The sequence below is a fragment of the Silene latifolia genome, chromosome Y, assembly GCF_048544455.1.
Source record: "Silene latifolia isolate original U9 population chromosome Y, ASM4854445v1, whole genome shotgun sequence".
Classification (NCBI taxonomy): domain Eukaryota; kingdom Viridiplantae; phylum Streptophyta; class Magnoliopsida; order Caryophyllales; family Caryophyllaceae; genus Silene; species Silene latifolia.
Window position 1 is genome coordinate 462,182,023 of NC_133538.1, and position 21,313 is coordinate 462,203,335.

Here is a 21,313-nt window from a genome sequence, read left to right on the forward strand (position 1 = left end):
TCATGTCGTGTAAGAAGATTGGGTAATGGTATTTAGGTGTTATTTGGGAGAGGTTTTGCATGCTTGACTCGGGTTTACTCAGATTGACTCGGGTTGCGGGTTTCGGAATCGATTTTGGGCCCGGTGTCGGTTTTAACTCTAAATAGTGTTATTTTAATGCAAATGACATGATAAAACCATTTATGGCATTATTTTCCACGTTCGAGACTCGGGTTGATTCGGGTTGCGATTTCGGCGTCGATTTTGGGCCCGGGGTCGATCTAAACTCTAAATAGTGTTGTTTTAATGCAAATGAAGTTAGAAAACCATTTTTGATATTTTTTCATATCCGAGTAACGGATTAAAACGTCTCATATATAGCCAATCCACGCACGCATATCAAAACACGCTGTAGTTTGATCATCATCGGGTGTTTTTTGGAAGGTGCAGATACTGGATATCTACACTAGGACCGTATTATTATCGTCGTCCTACCGAGAGGATTGAGTCTAGAGTGGTAAAGTCTTGCATAAGTTATGATTTTTGCATATGCCATTCACCATATTATTATCATCGTCAATGTCTTTGTGGCTTAATGAATCCGTGTGTTCAATTTTTCATCTTTGTTTCTCATGTCAAGTTCTCTACATTGTTGGATTGAAATGTATTTGTTTAACCTTGTTCTCAATTACGTTTGTTTTGATGTAATATGGCTGGGAGAACCTTGAGTTACTCTCCACTAATTGTGTCATTCATTTTTAATAAATGACAGGTACAAGTTGGGGCTACTTGGGATGAAGACAGGTGTGAGCTAATGCGTGTCGATAATAATTGACATTTACCTTACGATTTGCCTAGACTTACTTTTGAGACTTGTATTTGTGGGATATGTTTTCCCCTTGATAGCTAGAGTCTTTATTTGGGTTGTATTTACTTAACTTATGCTATCGTTTGACTTTGTTATGGTGAATCCGCGTACTTTATCAAAAAAATTAAAAACCCGCATTTTCCGCTGCATGTTTGCTCTTTTATTCATTGTTATAACGCGGGGGTTCACAATTACTAGCGTAAGATTTGATGACTAGAGTAAATTACACCAATTCCCTTTTACTATTGATATCTTCCATATTAAGTGTTTGTGTTATTGTCTCAATAGTAAATTTTACATCTTTAGCATTGTTCTTGTTACTATTCACGTGCAAACTCTCTTTCTATGTTAAATCCTTATTTTTCATTGTCTATATTCATTGTTTGTTTATAGTTAAAATTAGTGAGTTTTAATTAGTACCTAGACTCTTTATTAATGATTAGTCAATAGTTTAGAGTTAGTTTTAATTTAAATCACCATCCTTTAGGTTTGACCCTAGTTACACTGCACTACATTAGTCTCTTTAATTAGGTTTAGTCAAGTGCAATTAGGCTTATAAATAGTTGATTTGATAGGTTATTATTAGATATTAACGACAACTAGTTTAATCCTACCACATACGAGAGTCATTTTCGACATAGAATGTTAAGGAGAACTAGCATTTATATTCAGTACCGTCTCAATATTGCTTTGTGCTTAAATGACCAAGGTAATTAGTGTAGGCTGGCTAGTAATGCTTTACTTAGGCCCGAGTTTGTTGTAAGAAAAATCAAAGAGGAGATAAGGTTAAGAGGAGCTACAAAGACAAGATTTAGTCATTAGAGGCTAAATTTTACTTAGCTTAGTTGAACATGCATGTATTAGAGTTTCATGTTCATGTGATTGATGTTGTAAAAGAATGATGATGTAATTTGGCCCAATTACACTGATATTAATTTATATTTTACAACCAAAAAAATTGATGAGTATGTTTACAAAATTTAACTCTTGTTAATCTTTGTTATTCACTTGTGCAGTAAGCTTTTTATTAAACACTAGGTAGTATCCCGCGCTTTGCACGGTCTGTTCTAAAATTTTATTTTTATAATTGAAGAAAAATAATACAGTTCATATATGACCTTTAATATTTTTACTTCTAAATAAAAATAAATTATTTTTTCTCAAATTTAATTTTCTAGGTTTAATTTCAATGTTTTAAAATAAAATACATACAACTTTAATTAAATAAGTGATAATTAATTATACACGATCAACGTTTTATAAATAAATTTGTGACTTATCGAATATCACACTCCCTCCATTATTTTATATATGTCATTTCACATTTCGAGACACTCCCTTTTCTCTTCAATATCTCTCAAAATATATAAGTTAATAATATGAAATGTATACTCTTTTGAAAGCAAATTTTATGACGAATCTAATGATATAATTTTCATAATTTTTTCTAGAGTATATTTTTATATAATTGAATGTCAAAGACTTACCTCGTAAAACGAAAATGTCATATATAAAATAATGGAGGGAGTATTAGTTAAAATAAAATTTATTCGAATAATGCAACAATCAACATTAAATTTTCAAACTATATCATTTCACGATACGTACGTTATGTTCCAAATCAATTAATATTTGTTCAAAATGATGTGAATATAACTTTATGTATAACGTGTGATATTTGTGTATCAAACATATAGGATCCACACTCAATTTATTCAAATGTTTTGATTGTGTGTTGCATGTGCTATGTGTCAAAAATATCAATAAGAAATTTATACTTTTTGTTTTTTTAAACAACTATATATAATGATGTTTAAGAATTTACCTGTAAATAAAATAGGTTGAACTTTTTCAAATTTTATTTTTTGAGGTTTAACTTTAATGTATTTAAAAGAAAATATATAAAATATTTAAGTAAAAGTAATATTTAGTTAGTCATAATCAATATTTTATACTTGAATTATGCATATTTAATTGAAGATATTAAAGAAAAATGTAACGTGTTTTCTACTTTTTCATTTTGTTTATAATACTATATTACTTAATAATCATTTTTTTTTGGTTATTCAAATGCACTCGCGATCACTGTGTACATACATAATCGTACACATACTCGTTATCACACTATTTAAACCTATCAAAACCTCATATGTATTCAATTTCTCACAACATAATTTTTTTTCATTCCCACACTGTAAAAACTTATCTCTTAGTAGTTTAATTTAAATTATATTTTTAATAAATACAATGACTCTTCCAAATATATTTTTCTTAATGGATTTAATGATCTGAGTTTTATAAATTTCTTAAAATGTTTTTTTATGAAAATGTAAAAGATTGTGAGAAACACTCACTTTAATCATCGCTACATATCAAAATATTTCAATAAATATAATGAAAATTATACTCAATTAAAAATATTTTTCACAATGAACGTAATTTTTTACATTTTAGATTTTTTTATCAAAATAATTTTTTATAAATTTTAAAATCAAATCACCGTAATTATTTAATATAATTTTATAATAAAATTTATTAAACTATAATTAATATTTTGCTGAGATTTATACAACATTTATTAGGTTCAGCGGTAATTAATGCTTGTAGCAAAATAATTTTTTATAAATTTTAAAATCAAATCACCGTAATTATTTAATAAAATTTTATAATAAAATTTATTAAACTATAATTAATATTTTGCTGACATTTATACAGCATTTATTAGGTTCAGCTGTAATTAATGCTTGTATTTAAGGGTGGGTTGACACATGGCGCATCCACAACGCTTCAACTTGATTATTATATATATATATATATATATATATATATATATATATATATATATATATATATATATATATATATATATATATAAAATAGGATCCTGTGCGAACCTAAAGTTCAGTGCGAACTTACGAACTAAAGAAAGAGCATTGGATGAAAAAAATCAACGGTACAAATTAAGCTCCTTGTACCAATATTCACTTTAACCCTTCACATAACTAAATTATCAGTGTTTATACTCCATCTCCCTAACATCACTACTCAAACATGTGGGCTCAACATACCATTGTCAGAGGTTTAACACATCTCGCTGGAAAATCGATCAACACAGCTGACGTTCGGCGGTCCCTGCGACATCACGAACAATTCCTTCCGTCTTACATCAACACACCACTATATCAAATCACTCCGCCGTTGCCGTCATTCATTGCCGCCGGTCACCCAGACAGGTGCCGACGATTTTGTCTGCGCCCCACTTCCTTGCTGTCTTTATCTCCGACAGAACCTCATGTACAATTCCCCATTTCGATACTTTCGAAAAACCACTCATATACTTGCAATCCTTGTAAAATTTCGATCCTAATTGTGATTTTAATCTTAGATCTATTAAAAGCAAAGTAAAATTGCGAAAAAAGAAGTGTAATAATGGACAAATCGGAAGAGTTGGAGTCAAAAAAACGTCTTTGATGTCGGAAAATGATTCAAACGGTGGTTAGGGCGGTGGCGTAGCGGAGTTGTAATGGCCATTTGGAGTCGGCGCCGGAGCTCTGGCTAGATAGGGACAGGGGAAAGAGAAATAGGGGTTAGCGTTGGTAGTGGCGCCGGGATTTTCTGGGCGTCATTAATGTCGCCGCCGAGGGTCTGAGTTGACGCTGGTGTTGTCGTAAGGAGGCGGTTGGAGTGGGTGGTGGTGGTGGTCAGTTGTTGGGTGGTTGGTGGTTGATGGTAGTGGTGGTAGTTCGGAGTTTGGAGGTGGATACACGAAGTACTAATACAGATACATGTATGAATACTGCTAAATACGTGTATGATTTATGTATCTGGCAGTATTTATACGTGTATCTTCCAGTATTCATTTGCGTATCTATGTAGTTTGTATAATTCTTATTGAACTCAAGTTCATACGGAATTTCACCCTTCTTCGATATTATTCTAAATGTATGTAGCAGTATTCTACGTCAATTACATTAGTTTGATATCTATAGTGTATTCCCATAATATTTAGTCATGTGGTTCACAAATCACAATGCATACGAAAGCTTGATAACCAAAAGTACTTGGACCCGAAATAAAGGTGAGGCATGAATGAATAGAGTACCCCTGGCCCTCGTTTGAATCACTTTTCACCTCTTAGTTAACCGTATCAACAAACAAGAAGACATCTAGTTGAAACAAGAAATTACAAAGGAGTTGATGATGATACCTTCTAAATTTAACGTCACTCAATTTAGGATACCCCTCGCCCTTGTTTGATCTCATTAAATTGCTAGATACGAACCTTTAAAATTTAAGATACACTCGTTTAAGTTACTAGATACACTTCGTTAAATTTCTAGATACATGTCTTTAGATAGCTAGATACATTTCTTTAAATTTCTAGATACATACCTTTATCTAGTTAGATACACTCTTTTAAATTTGTAGATACATGTCTTTAGATAGCTAGATACACTTTGTTAAATAGCTAGATACACTTTGTTAAATTTCTAGATATATGTCTTTAGATAGCTAGATATATTCCTTTAAATTTCTACATACATAGCTTTAGCTAGCTAGATACACTCCTTTAAATTTCTTCTAAATTGCTAGATACATACCTCTAACTAGCTAGATACACTCATTTAAATGGCTAGATACATACCTCCAACTAGCTATATACACTCCTCCAAGTTGCTAGATACATATCTCTACTAAGGACACCCGTCTCTCTCGTTAGATCTCATTCCCCCTCAAAAAGGTCCACTATATCTTTTTAGGGTTTACTTTTTATTTGCAACTCAGTAAAAGTTATATGAGCAATTGACAATGGAGAGTAGTTAATGAAAACTCTATATTATCTCATGAGACACTGGTTGTGCTACTTGTGCATAATTATAATTTATAAAAGCAGTTTTTCAAGTCGAAATCTCAGTTTATCAAACTTTTAGAGGCAATGACCACATCAACAGGGAACAAGATACAGAGTAAGTTTTAAGAACTCAAAAAATAATTTTGACGCTTGCTTTATGTGTTACATTGCGAGTGATAACGAAAGTGATACTGAAGATAATCAGGTCAATATGATAAACAAACTAAGCTTTGAAAAAAAAAAAGGGAATAGATAGAACTTGAAATTGCATTAAAGCTGTAAAATGAAGTAATGTATTTGACAAAAATTGAAATTGATTTTGTTAAGTATCTGGAAAAGAAATAAAAGTGTAGTAGTAAATTGATTTTGTTCAACAACACAAATACTGTACACAATAGAGAGGTGCTATAGAGCAATCCTCCATTCAACAACACAAATACTGTACACAAATACTCTACACAAATGCCATCAAAATCAAAGAAGCATTCTAAAACACCTTCACCATCTCCATCTTCATCTTCAAAGCTTCAATCATACAACAACAACAACAACAACAACAACAACAACAATCCTCAACAAACTCCAATTCAAGAAAAAGCAGAAGAAAATGATGAATTTCTTGAAAAAACCCTTGAACAAGTTTCTTCAAACTTCCCATCTTTCATCTCCAAATATAAACATATAAGCAATTCAACAAAAATTAACATTCCCATGAAATCATAATCGACATTCATGAAATTATAATCAACATTTATAAAATCATTTCATCAAATCATAATCAACACCGACCCCTCAACGACGGCGAACTTCCTCCCACCAGCGACTCTCTCCCATTCAAATCCCTCCATCACCACGGCGACCCACGCAACCCACCTGTGAGTTCCACACAGCCTAACCGTACGCCACTTTCATAAAACTCGATAGAAATGTTAGATCTACAAAAAACAAAGTAATATTTCAAAATTTATTGGAACCAATGAGGTTATCGGAAATTGGAGCCGGATAATTGTTTCGTCGACTTATTATTCGCCGCAAAGGTGACGAATAACGTAGGCGATTGGTCGGGTTACGTCGTGAGGCTAGCAACAGGGGAGTATTGTGGGTTTTCAACAGTTGTCAAGATGGCGGTCGGCTGCGACGAGTCATGGTAGTATTGGTGGTGGTGTCTTTGTTGGTGGTGGTGGAGGATAAGGACAAGGGTGAAGAGAGTTGGGATGGTGGGTAAGTATGAATGAAAGAGAAGGTACGGTTGAGATTTGTTTTTGAATAGCTTAATGTGGTCTCTTAAATCGGTTAGATGCAGTTAAATGCAAACTTTAGTTCGTACGGGACCCCGACCCTATATATATATATATATATATATATATATATATATATATATATATATATATATATAGAGAGAGAGAGAGAGAGAGAGAGATAGGTTCAGATGAATCCACAAATTTGGTTGAGTCCCTAAGTCCTCATCTCTACCATTAGATCATACAAAATTAATGGTTGAGATTAAAACAAAAAAACACTCAACAAACATGCAATTAATGCTTTGTCTCTAGTAAATTCAATTTCCAATTTATCTAGTCAATTACTTTATCTTTCTTATCAATTAATTTATTAAATTAATATGATTTATTTATATTTCAAATATCAAAATATAAGATGTAAAAACGAAATTTCATACCCGCGTAAAATAAAAGCGGGTTTTTAAAATACCCCGTAAATCTTCATTCGGACTCCGATTAAGGCGAAACAAAAGTCTAAATTTATTATTTTTTCGAGCCCAACACAGTGGTGATATTTTCTTATACAATTGAGTTTTTAAATTTTAAGCACTGCTAATTTTCCGGAAGTTCCAACATAAAATGATACTATGAGGGATTAAAGTTACACTCGCAAAACACTATATCTTAATTGAAGTAACACCATATTCACTTGAAGTTACATCTTTTTTACTTGAAACTAAATAATTAATTACTCACTAATTAAAGTACATGAAAGTTACGCTCATAAAAGACTAAAGTTACACTCGCAAAAGGCTAAAGTTACACTCATAAATTACTAAAATTATATAAACTTATGCTAAAATTACCAATATTCAAAATAATATGCGACAAAATCAATTTGTAGTATAAAATTACACTATTAAGTATTAAAGTTACACTCGTAAAAGACTAAAGTTACACTCGTAAAACACTATATCTTAATTGAATTTACACCATATTCACTTGAGGTTACACCCTTTTTACTTGTAACTAAATAATTAATTACTCATTAATTAAATTATATTAAAGTTACATTCATAAAACACTAAAGTTACACTTAGAAAAAATTAAAGTTACGCATAAAGGACAAATGTTACACCATCAATAACTAAAGTTATACTCGTATAACATTAAAGTTACATAAACTTGTCAAAAAACTACATAAATTCAAATTAATATATTCAAAATCACGCTATCAAGTACTAAAGTTACATTCGTAGAAGACTAAAGTTACACTCGTAGAAGACTGGAGTTATACTCGTAAATCACTAAAATTACATATATATATATATATATATATATATATATATATATTTATATATATATATATATAGAATTAGGTTCATCTAAGTCCACTTACCTTAGATGAGTCCCTAAGTCCTATTTCCCACCCTTGGATCATAATAAATCAATGGCTGAGATCAAAAACAAAATAATTACCCAACTCAATTTTCTATGCACAGCAGTAATGATGAAAAACAAAATAACCCCTTCCCCATAAACAAATCTCACACTTTACTAAATTTTAATTTTACGAAAACCGTTATTAATTTTTACTCTTCTTCTTTCTTTCTTTCTCTTTCTTTCTTTCTTACTTTCTTAACGTTTCAACTTCTTCATCCTCTGCAATTTAAAAAACCGTCGATTAATTTGAAAAATTCCTTCGTTTAATCCTGTGAACTCCCAATCAACTCGGCTTCTGCAAATTCATTATCATCCTACTTCAGGTATACTTAATCATTCTTCAATTTCTTCTATTTTTAATTGCATTAACTCTATATTAATCCTCATCCTTGTATTATTATTTTATCGTCTTTGTTTTGTTGTTGTTGTTGTTGTTGTTGTTTTTGTTGTTGTTGTTGTTATCGTTGTTGTTTTTTTTCTGTTTTTGTCTTCATCTTCAAAACTCGTCTTTTGCATGCCCAAAACACGAGTGTATTTATCTTCATAACTCGATTTTTGCATGCCAAAAACTCGAAAGGTTTCATTAATGTATTGAAATAGGTTTATTATTGTGAATTTATTAATCAAGTATTGAAATAGGTTTATTATTGTTTGGGTTTATTATTGTTTGGGTGTTAGTTAAAACTTGAAAATGAATCGTCAAAGTTTCAAGGGTTTGAATTAGAATTTAAATATTATCTGCTTAGTTGAAGTTTGAATGTGAGTTGAAATTTCAAAGTTAAAGGATTAAAGTTTCAAAATTGAGGCTTAAAGTTTCAAAGTTTCATAATTGAACATACCATCTGCTTAGTTGAAGTTTCAACTTGAGTGTGTTGAAATTTCAAATTTCAGGCTTCTGCTTAGTTGAAGTTTGAATGTGAGTTGAAATTTCAAAGTTAAAGGATTAAAGTTTCAAAATTGAGGCTTAAAGTTTCAAAGTTTCATAATTGAATATACCATCTGCTTAGTTGAAGTTTCAACTTGAGTGTGTTGAAATTTCAAATTTCAGGTTTAAAGTTTTAGAATTTTTTAAAATAAATCAGCATCAATTACTTAACTTCAATACACCAATTTGTAAAGAAATTTAACTTTAACCCATTTTTTATAATTTCTATTCAGATGGATGGTGAAGGTGATTGTGAGGTCGTAGAAGCGCTTTGTTAAACCTACCCCTCCACAATCGTAAAATGTCGAGGTAAGAGGCTTGTGAGATTGATATCTAAGCTTACTAATGCACAAAGAGAAGCGGTAAAGAGAGTCGGGTTTGGTGGGTTGCTCGAGTTACGTCTTGAGAAGTACCCTCTTGATCATGTGCAACTGTTTGTAGAAGCTTTTAATGACGGCTCACATGTTTTTAGGGCTTCTGAATCTAAAGAGTTTGTCGTGTCGAAGCATGATGTACACGACTGCTTCCTATTACCATTAGGTCCTAGGGAACTTGATTTAGTAGTGACTGGTCGTAAGAAGGAGTCGTCTGAGCTTTTAAATAAGCAATTGAAGGAACAATGGAGGAAAAAATATAATGTGACAAGTGCATCTCAATACATCCCTTTAGGTAAACTATATGATGATATGAGGGCAGATAAGGACGGGGGGGACGACTTTATTAGACTGTTTGTATTGTTCAGTATGTCGGAATTCCTAGCCCCTACCTCAAATGGTGTCGACTGGAAGCTTCTCTCATCTGTTGAAGATGTTAGTCTTATTAATCAATATGACCGGTGTTCATATGTGCTAGATGGCATTGTCACTTTGCTGTCTCGAGTCCGGGAATAATAAGACCCTTTACGTGGTTGTCTTCCTTTTCTTATGATTACCTATTTCCGCAGGTTTGTCTTCCGCGGCAAAAGTTCACCTCATGAGCTCCCACTGATAAAATATTGGGATCAAAGTAGTATTAATTCTAGATTAGATGGTGAGTGGTTGGTGGGTCTTTGGGTGGTGACATTTTCACCGATTGTCTATCCTCGCTGCCTTGACCCTACCTATAATAATAATCTCATCTCAAGTAATGCCACCCGTCCGTTGTTGTTGGCTTCCACACCTCATCCTGATAACGAGAAGAAGTTCATTCAGATCGAACTACCTTCAGGTGTTGAGGATGACCAGGAGTTGCATGCTAGAGCCGTGGATGTAAGTCAAGCTTGTCAATCTTTCATTCTGTTTAATTAGAAACGAGTAAATCTGATGAGCATTCATTAAAACTATGTGCATTCATTTATGCCAGGTGGTTTAAATTTTCAGATAACTTTGGGCATTCATTAGAAACTTTAGCCGTCAACTTTGAAATGTTATAACCACAATATGAAACTTCAACAATTTTCATTGATTTTAACACCCAAGCTTCCTACTGAAGTTTAAATGTGTACTTGAAATTTTAACAACATTATCTGAAGGTTTAGCTGTGTACTTTGAAATTTTAACAGCATTATCTGAAACTTTAAACCACTTGGCATAAATTCTTGTATAATTTGAAACCTGAACTTTGCAATTCTAATAATACATTTGGATTGTATTGTTGCATTGCAGGCTGTACATGAGCTTTACCTACTGATGCAGCGTAACTCAATCGTCTTCCATGCATGGTACTCAGCTGCGATTTCGAAGATTAAGCGTCTAACAACTCCAGAGATTGATCCAACCAAGCTTGTTCCTTCACAGTCCACACAAGCCTTCTTTCAATCTGATGAGCTTCAATTTCATGTTGATGAGGTAGCTGATATATCCGTTCGAATGAAAGATGTATTTGACAACGCACCTGTGTTTAAGCAAGATCCTGTGGCCAATCCAAATCGACAAGATGAGGCTTCTAAATCAATGGAGCAGATTAGTGGCGTTTTATGTGACCTCGCTGTTGTACTTTCTGCTGACAAAAATGATGAAGTGTCTGTTACTGCTGAAAAAGAATTATCGCCCCTTTATATGGTCACCAATGACTATTATACTACTTCGGGAGATAAAGACATACACCATTCTGCAAGGCTAGAGGAAGGGGTTGATATGATGGAAGGCGAAGCTGATGGTGAGTTCCTTGAAAACTCATCAGACCAACACTTGAACAACATAGAAATTTCTACACCCATTCAAAACAAGGATAATGCTATCGATTTGATGGACGTACAAGCTGTTGGGGATGTCCAAGGAATTCAACAAAAAGTACCGGATTTGTCTATTACACAACTGATTGGTTCTGCGCCGGTTTATACTACTGCTGAAGTAAATGCCATTCTCCAGGAGGTGCGTGAAGAAGAGATTCAAATTGAGTCGCTTTCTTCGGGGGATGTGGTTGCGGATGTTGTTGCAGTAGACGTACCTGAACAGCGTTCAAATGATATGGTGCAAGGTTTGGATGAGGTAAATAAAGAGGCTCCTGCAATATATGTCCCTCAAACTGATGGTGTTCACCATCCATTCTTATTTCATTCAAAAACCAAACTTTCTTGCATGTCTATTGTCCCTGAGAACCTCGGTTGCTCTTTTGATTGTGGTGGACCCGATCCGAGCCAGGTTTTTGTGTCTGATGTTTTACGCCGCAACAACAGACTATTCACATCCGTTTTTAACAGGAGGAAGGATGTAATGGATTACATCTTCAACAAATCGGAGAACTATAGTAAACTGTAAGTCACCTATAAGAACTTTATATTAGTTGATATTGTTTTACCTATAAGAACTGTATACCCTTTCTTTTGTTGTGTATTGACTTCCTAGTTGCACATTCTTTGTAGGGAAACAATCGTATCCTACACAAGACTGTACTTCATTCCGAGGGAGGACATTTGGTCGTTAGAACCCGGTCTTGAGATCACGAACAATGTTATCGACTGCTGGTCTCTGTTACTCAACAAGATCATGACTGATAAAACTGCCCCAGTCCAAACTTCCCGCTGTTTCTTTGGCCTTAGCCACACTGTATGTGCGCATTTTTCACAGTTACTTACTTTTCACAACAAAGTGTGAAATTTTTATGAGTTCCCTATCTTATGACAGAGTCTTGTACTGCAAATTTGGGAAGCCAAACAAAAGGGGTAAGTGCTAGACCTAACTAAAGATATATTCACAACATGGGACATTTGGGTCAGTGATTGTGTATCTCAATTTCAGCTGGATTCTGATTTGGTATGTGTAACCTTTTTAAACCCATTATTATCTCCATTTTTAATTTTAATATTTTTAATTGTAAGTTTTATTAATAGGTTTATGTTGGATTTCCTCGGGTCTTCATTCCTGGTTATCGGTGGTTCGCCTCACTATAGTTGTGTATGTATAAATTTCCCATAAAAGCGGGTTGAATACCTTGACAACCGTTCATACAAATAAGATTTCGATACTCTACCTATCTCAAATATTGCATTTATAACTGTAAGTCATTCCACCCAAGCTTTGTACCTTTACTTCTACTCCTACAACAGTATTAAAACTTCAAGTCATTCATCAACTTTTGAAAATTTAGTAAAAAGTCGATATTAAAACTTTAAACGTCCAACTCCAAATTTTAACACACATTGTCTGAAACTTTATACCAGTACTTGCTAAATTTAATCAACATTTAGTTTAGAAACTTTAACAGCGAACTATGAAATTTTATACCCAAAAAATGAAACTTCAAGAGTCTACATGGATTTTAACATAATCTTACTAGTGAAACTCTAACTGTGGCATTTGAAATTTTAACTACAATTTCTGAAACTTTTAACCAGTTGACATACATTATATTCTACAAAAAATAAAAACCTGAACTTTGCACTTTTAACTCACATTTACTAAAACTTCAAACGTCATCTTCAAAACTTTAACTGACATTTACTGATACTTCCTATTTCAAATTTCAACATACATTCTCTGAAACTTTAAACCACTAGTTTGAAACTTCACTCACAAAACTTAAGTCAAAAACTTTAACCGCCAACTTTGAAATGTTATATTCAACAATATGAAACTTTAACAATTACCAATGATTTTAACACCCAATCTTGAAACTGAAACTTTAAACGTCAACTATGAAACTTTAAGTATGATATTTGAAACTTTAACTTGTTCACATAAATTCTGATCTACAGAAACTAAACCTGACCCCCAAAATTTGAAACTTAACTATAATTTCTGAAACTTTAAACTAGTTCACAGAAATTCTAATATACAAACCTAAAACCCGAGTTCTTTGAATTTTAACTCAAGTTCAATGAAACTTTAACTGATATTCATGAAAGTTTAATTGGTCTTTTTTTTTAACTTTAAGCTGTTGAGGAATTTCATATATCTGCCTTCTACATATAATGCTCACATGTTTGCTTATTATCTATATTCATTTCCATTTTCAAATACATACAGGCAATCGAAATGGGCAAGTATTTGGTTCCCAAAGGGTTAGACAAAGGCAAGTCAGTATCCGAGTTTAAACTTGTTAACATTAACTTTGCATGGCAAGGTCTAGGATACTCAGCCAATGACTGTGGTACCTATATGATGATTCACATGCTCGTTTATAATGGCAAACCCTTTGATCAGCGGGCTAGGCACCATGGACGCAATGAACTTGTACATGGTCGAAATTGCTGCGACGCTTGTACTTAGTGACATTAACAAGTCCAGGAAAGAGTTCTTTTCTGCGGCTAAATCATTCAAAGAAGGTAAACTTATTGTCCGTGCGGCAAAGACCAACAACATCCACAAAATCGACTTCTAAATCGCTAGCCCTAAAAGAAGTAGCCAACCACGAGTTGAAGGATCCAAGCGTCCCCGTTTAAGTGTAATCGATCCAACCACCCCTCAACCAACAACTCCAATAGCTCATTCTCCCAAGAATCGAGTTATCACTGTTAAAAGTCGTCCTAGGGGAGCGGTGATGGTCTTGGTTGCTCTCTTGATCTGCGGTGTTTGCTTGATTTGACAACCCTTGTCATATCTAAGACTCTTAGGGGCAACCAATTGCTAGTGAAGGATATGACCACAATAAGGAAGCACGTAGCAGATTACTGCTTCCTTGACGACCACGATTTGGACCCGAGGTAAGTTGGTTGTCTAACCTGTATTGGTTCATATAGCCAATTGAAGTATATTTGTAATGTGAGTAAGCACTTACCATATAAGTTGCATTGGTTTTTTATTTTTATTTCAAGTTGAAACTTCAACCGAACGGATGAAAATAAAAAACCAAAATCACATTTTGAAACTTTGACGAGACATTCTGAAATTCTAACTCACAACTATTGAAATTTTAATCTAAACTATTCACATTTCAAGTGACTCCTCCACATTCTGAAACTTTAAGCATCAACTTTGAAATTTCAATTCACTAAAGTTCAAACTTCAACCAAGCGATTAATATTAATATCCCAAAGTTAACTTTTACGACGCATTTATTTCACGCTGCAGGGAACAATTGCGATTACGGAGTCAATGCCGTACTTTGTAGGGATGGGATTATGTCATTGCTACCTGATAGCAAAATGTCCTCAACTGTTATTGAATGTTGGTCCAAGTTGTTGAATCAAATAGAGTCAGATGCAAACGAAGTACAAAGAATGGCTTTCCTAGGCATACGCCACACGGTACGCATCTACTTTTAAATACAGATGACATTTAGTTGATGAACTTTATATAATTCAAATGGAAATATTCGGTACCCAGTCATAAGAACAAATATTTCGCAGGACGTGGTGATGCGATGGTTGGAAAACCAAGAAGCCGGTGTACAGGAGACGCAGACTAGTGCGTATTACGATCGTTGTTCCATATTTGGGACTTGTACATCGCAAGCACGTGGTCATACCTTCAACTTGAATGCAGAGCTCATCTTCGTACCAGTAAATATTGACGATCATTTTGCTTGCATATGTATCAATTTCATTTCAAGGACTATTGATGTCCTTGACCATCAGCTATACCTGCAGTTTAAGAGTTCCAAAGTCTTCAAGGTGTCTAAAATCATTGTAAGTTTCTTACTATATCTACGATGAATATTGACGCAACTAATATGTAACTTAACTTATGACTACATCTTACTTATGTGCAGTCCGGTGCAATGAGTGACTACCTGGAATCAAGAGGCGTATCAGGAGCAGAAGAGGTTGCTAAGTTTAGGCAACGCCATATCAAATTAAGTTGGCAGAGTCCAAAACCTAACGATCTCGAGTCTGGATTATTTACAATGATGCACATGTTATATTACGAGGGTGCCCCTTTCGAGCACGAAGACCTTCCGATGAAGGTTGGCCGGCGCTATCTGTGTATCCAACTGGCTGCGACCCTTGTATTATCCGATATGAACAAAGTTCGAGCAGAAACCATGGACAATGTGAATAAATTTATTGCTCAAAAGGAAAGCTTATGGCAAGTCGTATATGCTAGGCGTAAAGTTTCGAAGATCTTGAATAAAAAATAACAATGTTTTATTAATATTTCATGTAGCCTACTACTTTTTTGATCTTGTGTCTTGTTTTTGAATGTAGTTAAATTTGTACTAGCTATACTTTTCTAGCAGGATCAACATTAAATGAAAAAGTCCAAAGTTTTCAGTTGAAACTTTTTGGCCATCGTTTGAAATGTTAGTTTAAAATTTTTGTAACTTTATTGAATTTTCCGATCTGAAACTTTAAGCCTCCACTTTGAAATTTCAACTCAGTCATGTTGAAACTTCAACTAAGCATGTACTAATAAAATTCCAAACTAAACTTCTGAATCTTTGACGAAGGATTTTAAAACTTTAAATAAGAAATTTTAAAACTTCAGCCAACAATATTTAAATTTATAATATTTAAATTCCAATTTTAACTATCAAAACTTTGACAACAGATTTTAAAATTTTAATTCACAACTTTTGGAATTTCAACCTACAATATTTCACTACCACGTGAATTCTCTACATTGTGAAACTTTAACCAAACATTGAAACTTCAACTCACTGAAGTTGAAACTTCAACCAAACGGATGAAATTAAAAAATCCAAAGTCACTTTTTGAAACTTTGACGACACATTCTGAAATTGTAACTTATAACTTTTGAAACTTTAACCTAATCTATTCACATTTCAAGTGACTCCTCCTCATTCTGAAACTTTAAACATTAACTTCGAAATTTCAATTGACTCAAGTTGAATCTTCAATCAAACATACAATAATAAAATCCCAAAGACAACTTTTGAAACTTTGACGACGCATTTCGAAATTTTAACTCACAGCCTTTGAAACGTCATCCAATTATATAAAATTCCAAACTAAACTTCTGAAACTTTGACGAAGGATTTTAAAACTTTAAATCAGAAATTTTAAAACTTCAGCCAACAATATTTAAACTTATAATATTTAAATTCCAATTTTAACTACTGAAACTTTGACATCGCATTTTTAAATTTTAATACACAAATTTTGGAATTTCAACCTGCAATATTTCACTACCAAGTGAATTCTCCACATTGTGAAACTTTAACTCAAACATTGAAACTTCAACTCACTGAAGTTGAAACTTCAACCAAACGGATAAAATTAAAAAATCCAGTCACTTTTTGAAACTTTGACGACACATTCTAAAATTGTAACTCATAACTTTTGAAACTTTAACATTCTGAAACTTTATGCACCAACTGTGAAACTTTATGCACCAACTGTGAAACTTCAACTCACTCTTGTTGAAACTTCAAAGCAATAGTTTTAAAAATTCATGCCTCGAACCTCAAATTGTAAATGAATAAATCGTGAAACTTCAACACTGCATTGGATTTTTCAATCCAAAAATTGTCTACCTTAAATTTCACCATAAACTTCAAAATTTAAAAATAAAAAAATTCGAACATAGACCATGACTACACAAACATCTACTTCCAAGGAATACATTTTAATATAAAAAAATTCCTACTCTTCCGACAAGTCTTCTACTTCTTCCTCTTCCTCCTCCTCTTCTTGGATGATTCCGACAATTGCGGTGGATGCTCAAAGAAAAGGGTTAGGACAGTTCCTCTTGTCATGGTGTGCCATTTGCTTGCAATTATTGCACATGCGTTTGACATCGGGCAATTGCAATGGCCTTCGCCTTACTAGACAAAATCCTTTTTCCACTCCCTTTGTTTTTGGAATATTTAGGTGGCAGTATAGAAATCTCCTTACTTGCTTTACAACCAAGCAATTTCTCCATTTGCTGTTGTTTATTCAACTTCTCACCTACCGGTGTCAGCTTCTCTCTAAATTCCCTTATTAAATTAGTAAGACCTTCAACGTCCTCCTTTTCCTTATCAACAAGCACCCCAATTGTTTCGTGAATTTCCGACCACAATTTTGTCATCTGAAGTTGCTTACTGTCTACAATATCCATGTCATCTGTACACTCCCCTGTACTATTGTGTCCACTCCGCAATGCATCCTTTGTCCATCTCCTAGCAATTGCAGATTCCGGAATTTTTTTAACCCCATTACCGGAATAAATCCAAATTATGTGCCTGCAGAGTAGTCCCTTCCTCTCAAAAAGTTTACAGGAACAACTCGCCTCAAAAGTCCCTAAGTTATCAAATGAAATTGAAACTTTCATGACTAATAGAAACTTTATTACTTACACTTTGAAACTTTAAGACAATTTCATGAAATTCTAATACCTCAACTATCTAAAACACATCTTAACAAGTAATAAATTAACGTACTAATACTTCAAATATGTAAAACTTTATTTCTTATACTTTGAAACTTCAAGACAATTTCATGAAATTTTAATTTTTCAACTATGTAAAACACTCCTGAACAAGTAAAAAATCAACGTACTAATACTTCAACTATGTAAAACTTTATTACTTAAACTTTGAAACTTTAAGACAATTTCATGAAATTCTAATACTTCAACTATGTAAAACACCTCTTAACAAGTAATAAATCAACAACGTACTAAATTACTCATACCTGGGTTATACTGAACATCAAAATTACGGCCTCCCAATGAATCCTTCAAGGTAGTAACCTCTAAGTTGTTCAACTCCAAGAAACCCTTGCAACTAAATCCACCAATTGCATTTTTTAACTCCTCTTGAAACTCCTCGAAAATATCATGTGTGTAAATCTTCGCACCATCACTCTCTATTGCCAACTTACTGCATAACTTTGGGTTTGAGTGACGGTTTTCGTTATCAAGCCTCTTTTGGTTGTGTCTTTGTTGGTCCAAAGCACTTTCAAAGCGCATCCAAAACTCAACAAGAGTACCATTTCTCGCCTCAAACCTCTTGAAAAAACTGTTTTCACTTTCCGACCGCTGTGTCGTCCTCATAATACCACCCATTCTCAAGTCCTTACAGTGCGCCATCACCCACCGCCTCCTTATATCATAGCAAATCAGTAAACCATTCAATGTCAGCGGGTACGTGTTCCTCCATTATTGCTGACCATCTATTGTCGAACTCCTCTGCTTCAAGTTGCTCGTCCCATACAATAGCATTTAACTTTTTTAGAAATACCTGGTAATCTTTCCTTTTGCTACCATACTTATAAGGAACCTTATTCATAATGTGCCACATGCAGAACCGGTGCCGTGCTATCTTGAATTTTTCGGGTACTGACGCAATTATTCCAGGATCTTGATCTGTTATTATGTACTCTGGTTCCTTTCCCCCATAGCAATCAAAAACCTCTCGAACACCCAATTAAACGATTCCGTAGTTTCTTTCGCTATAAGGGCACAAATGTGAAAGTTATTGATCGTTTATGGTTGTCAATCCCTGTGAAGGGAGTGAAAACCATCTTGTACTTGTTAGTGGAGTAAGTAGGGTCGTGGCGAAAAACGGCATCTCCAAAGACAGAGTAGTTCCTCCTACCAATGCCATCCGCCCAAATTGCGCGTCGTAGGCTACCATCTACGTCAACATCATAGTCGAAGTAGAAGTCTGGCCGAGTCTCTGCCATGCTCTTGAAGTGATCAATGAAAAGTTGTCCGTCCCTTTCATGAATAAAACACTTTATGTCTCTTTGAAAAATTTTGAAGTCGTTCAAACTAGCCCCTATATTGTGGAACCCATTAACAACCTCCTTACACATTCTCAAGTTCTTGTTGCTCTAATATTCAGCAATGAATTAACAAACGAACGTCGAATGGAAATTAAATTCACAATCGAACATTCAAACTTTAACCCCTGTCCATTAAATTCATTCTCACAAACGTAATCACAATGAAATTTTAACCGTTCCATTCAAAAATTCAACACTCTTTTAAGAAACTTTAACTCGGATCATGGAAAAAAAAAAAATTACAACATTATCTTTCCTGTCTTTTAACATTTGAACTGAGCACTAAAACTTTAGATGTTAACTTTAAAATTTTAACGACAAATTTTGCAACTTCAACACAGGTTCATGTCCTGAAATCACAAATATAGCAAAGAAACTTTTAAAGACAATTTTGAAAGTCTAATTCACATTTTATGAAACATTAAATCTATTTCCGGAAATTCAACTACATATTTCAGTAATGGAACTTTATGCGTGAACTACGAAATTGTAATATACAAAAATTTAAACATCAACAACTTACAACATAAAAACTGACTCCATAACCCACACTCACTAATGAAACTTTAAAAGTACATTGTGAAACTTTAACCTCTAACTTTTAAAACTTTAAGTTACTAACCCTTGAATTTGAGACAATTAGTCCCATGTGATACTTGGAAATGTTTTTGGATAATTTTTGAAACTCCCTATCTTTGACAGCAACAAGCTCGTGATTATGTTCTTCATGAAACCGGTCCACTAAAAGCACACCATTCTTCGAAAATAACCTCATCCGAGCTTTACAACCAATCCTTTTAAGCTTATTTCTTCTCTCCTGCTTACTTCCATCTTCTTCCTTAGCCGGACTTTCGTTACTTGATTTTGTAAACCCCTCCCTATTACAAACCAATAATTTTGATTTTATAGTACCGTCACGCCACTTTTTAGTTGTGTATTTTCTCACATCGAACCCAACCTCAAGTGCGTACACCTTATAAAATGTTATAGCTTCCTCAATATCCCCAAACTCCATCCCAATGTATGGAGTAAATACATCCTCCAACTGCTTACAAAAGTCTTCCTCTGACACCGGTGGAATTGTTTCATCATCTACATCAGCTGCAACTGACGACACAAAATAATCAAAAAAAAAAAAGTTTAGTACAAAATAAAAAATAAAAAACATTAATCAACGGAAACTAAACCAACGTACAAACATAATAATTACCAAAAATCTGCTAAAAAACCCTAATGTAAAACAACTGAAACTTTAATAAAGCCAAAAGTTGTCACCAACCCTAAACCAAAAACTAAAGCATACGACTACTCGTCTCCCTTACCTCCATCGTCTAAAAAAAAAAAAGTTCTGTAACCTTTTTTTCGCTTACCTATTTTCCTCTGCCTCTTCTAATATGTCTACTTACAAACACGACATGTTCATCTTCCATCACGCAAAAAAATATAAAGATAAATTTCACACCGTGCAAATATTACTACTCATATAAACACAATTCCTTTTCTAACTATACATACGTTTAACAATGATAACTAGTAAAATATCTCTATAGAACAATTAAATTAGAAGTACTCATCTTACCATTCTCAACAGCCTCATAAGCCACAATCTCCATATCAGCCATGAAATATAAGTGATGAACTAAATAGAGGATGAATATGGTCGAAAATTTAAGTAAATATTAAAGAACTAACTAAAGGATGAAGGGATGTTATTAAACCAGTATGAAGATTAATTTTTTAGGGAGTAATATGAGGAAGAAGAAAGGTTAGAGAGAAGAATACAATTTAACGTGAAAGGGATATTACAGTTGTGTTAATGAATACGAGGTAATTAGTGTTGGGAGAATAAAAAGTGTATTGATTATGATTATTAGTTGATTTCTTTTTTTTTTTTTACGTAAAACTCAAAACAAATCTCAACCCTTGGTTTCACCTA

General features: G+C 33.5%; 2 protein-coding genes across 2 annotated transcripts; both read right to left on the reverse strand.

Annotated features, from left to right (window-relative positions):
* Positions 1 to 17,383: 17,383 nt before the first annotated feature.
* LOC141632905 (protein FAR1-RELATED SEQUENCE 1-like) lies at positions 17,384 to 18,679 on the reverse strand. Its single transcript, XM_074445408.1, has 2 exons — positions 18,283 to 18,679; positions 17,384 to 17,889 (listed from the first exon to the last, which is right to left on the reverse strand). Exons 1-2 carry the CDS (start codon positions 18,677 to 18,679, stop codon positions 17,384 to 17,386), a joined length of 903 nt encoding a protein of 300 aa, XP_074301509.1.
* A 19-nt stretch (positions 18,680 to 18,698) lies between these two features.
* Positions 18,699 to 20,999, reverse strand: LOC141632906 (protein FAR1-RELATED SEQUENCE 5-like). The gene is made up of 4 exons (XM_074445409.1): positions 20,957 to 20,999; positions 20,000 to 20,484; positions 19,111 to 19,425; positions 18,699 to 19,001 (listed from the first exon to the last, which is right to left on the reverse strand). The coding sequence occupies exons 1-4, from the start codon at positions 20,997 to 20,999 to the stop codon at positions 18,699 to 18,701; spliced, it is 1,146 nt and encodes a 381-aa protein (XP_074301510.1).
* Positions 21,000 to 21,313: the final 314 nt, after the last annotated feature.

Coding starts and splice junctions, on each gene's coding strand:
- LOC141632905 (XM_074445408.1), bottom strand. CDS start 18,679: ATGGCGCACTGTAAGGACTTGAGAATGGGTGGTATTATGAGGACGACA. Junction 17,890..18,282: donor TGATGTTCAGTATAACCCAG/GTATGAGTAATT, acceptor TTGATAACTTAG/GGACTTTTGAGGCGAGTTGT.
- LOC141632906 (XM_074445409.1), bottom strand. CDS start 20,999: ATGGCTGATATGGAGATTGTGGCTTATGAGGCTGTTGAGAATG. Junction 20,485..20,956: donor TTATGAGGCTGTTGAGAATG/GTAAGATGAGTA, acceptor TTGTGTCGTCAG/TTGCAGCTGATGTAGATGAT. Junction 19,002..19,110: donor CCACTAACAAGTACAAGATG/GTTTTCACTCCC, acceptor GGTGTTCGAGAG/GTTTTTGATTGCTATGGGGG.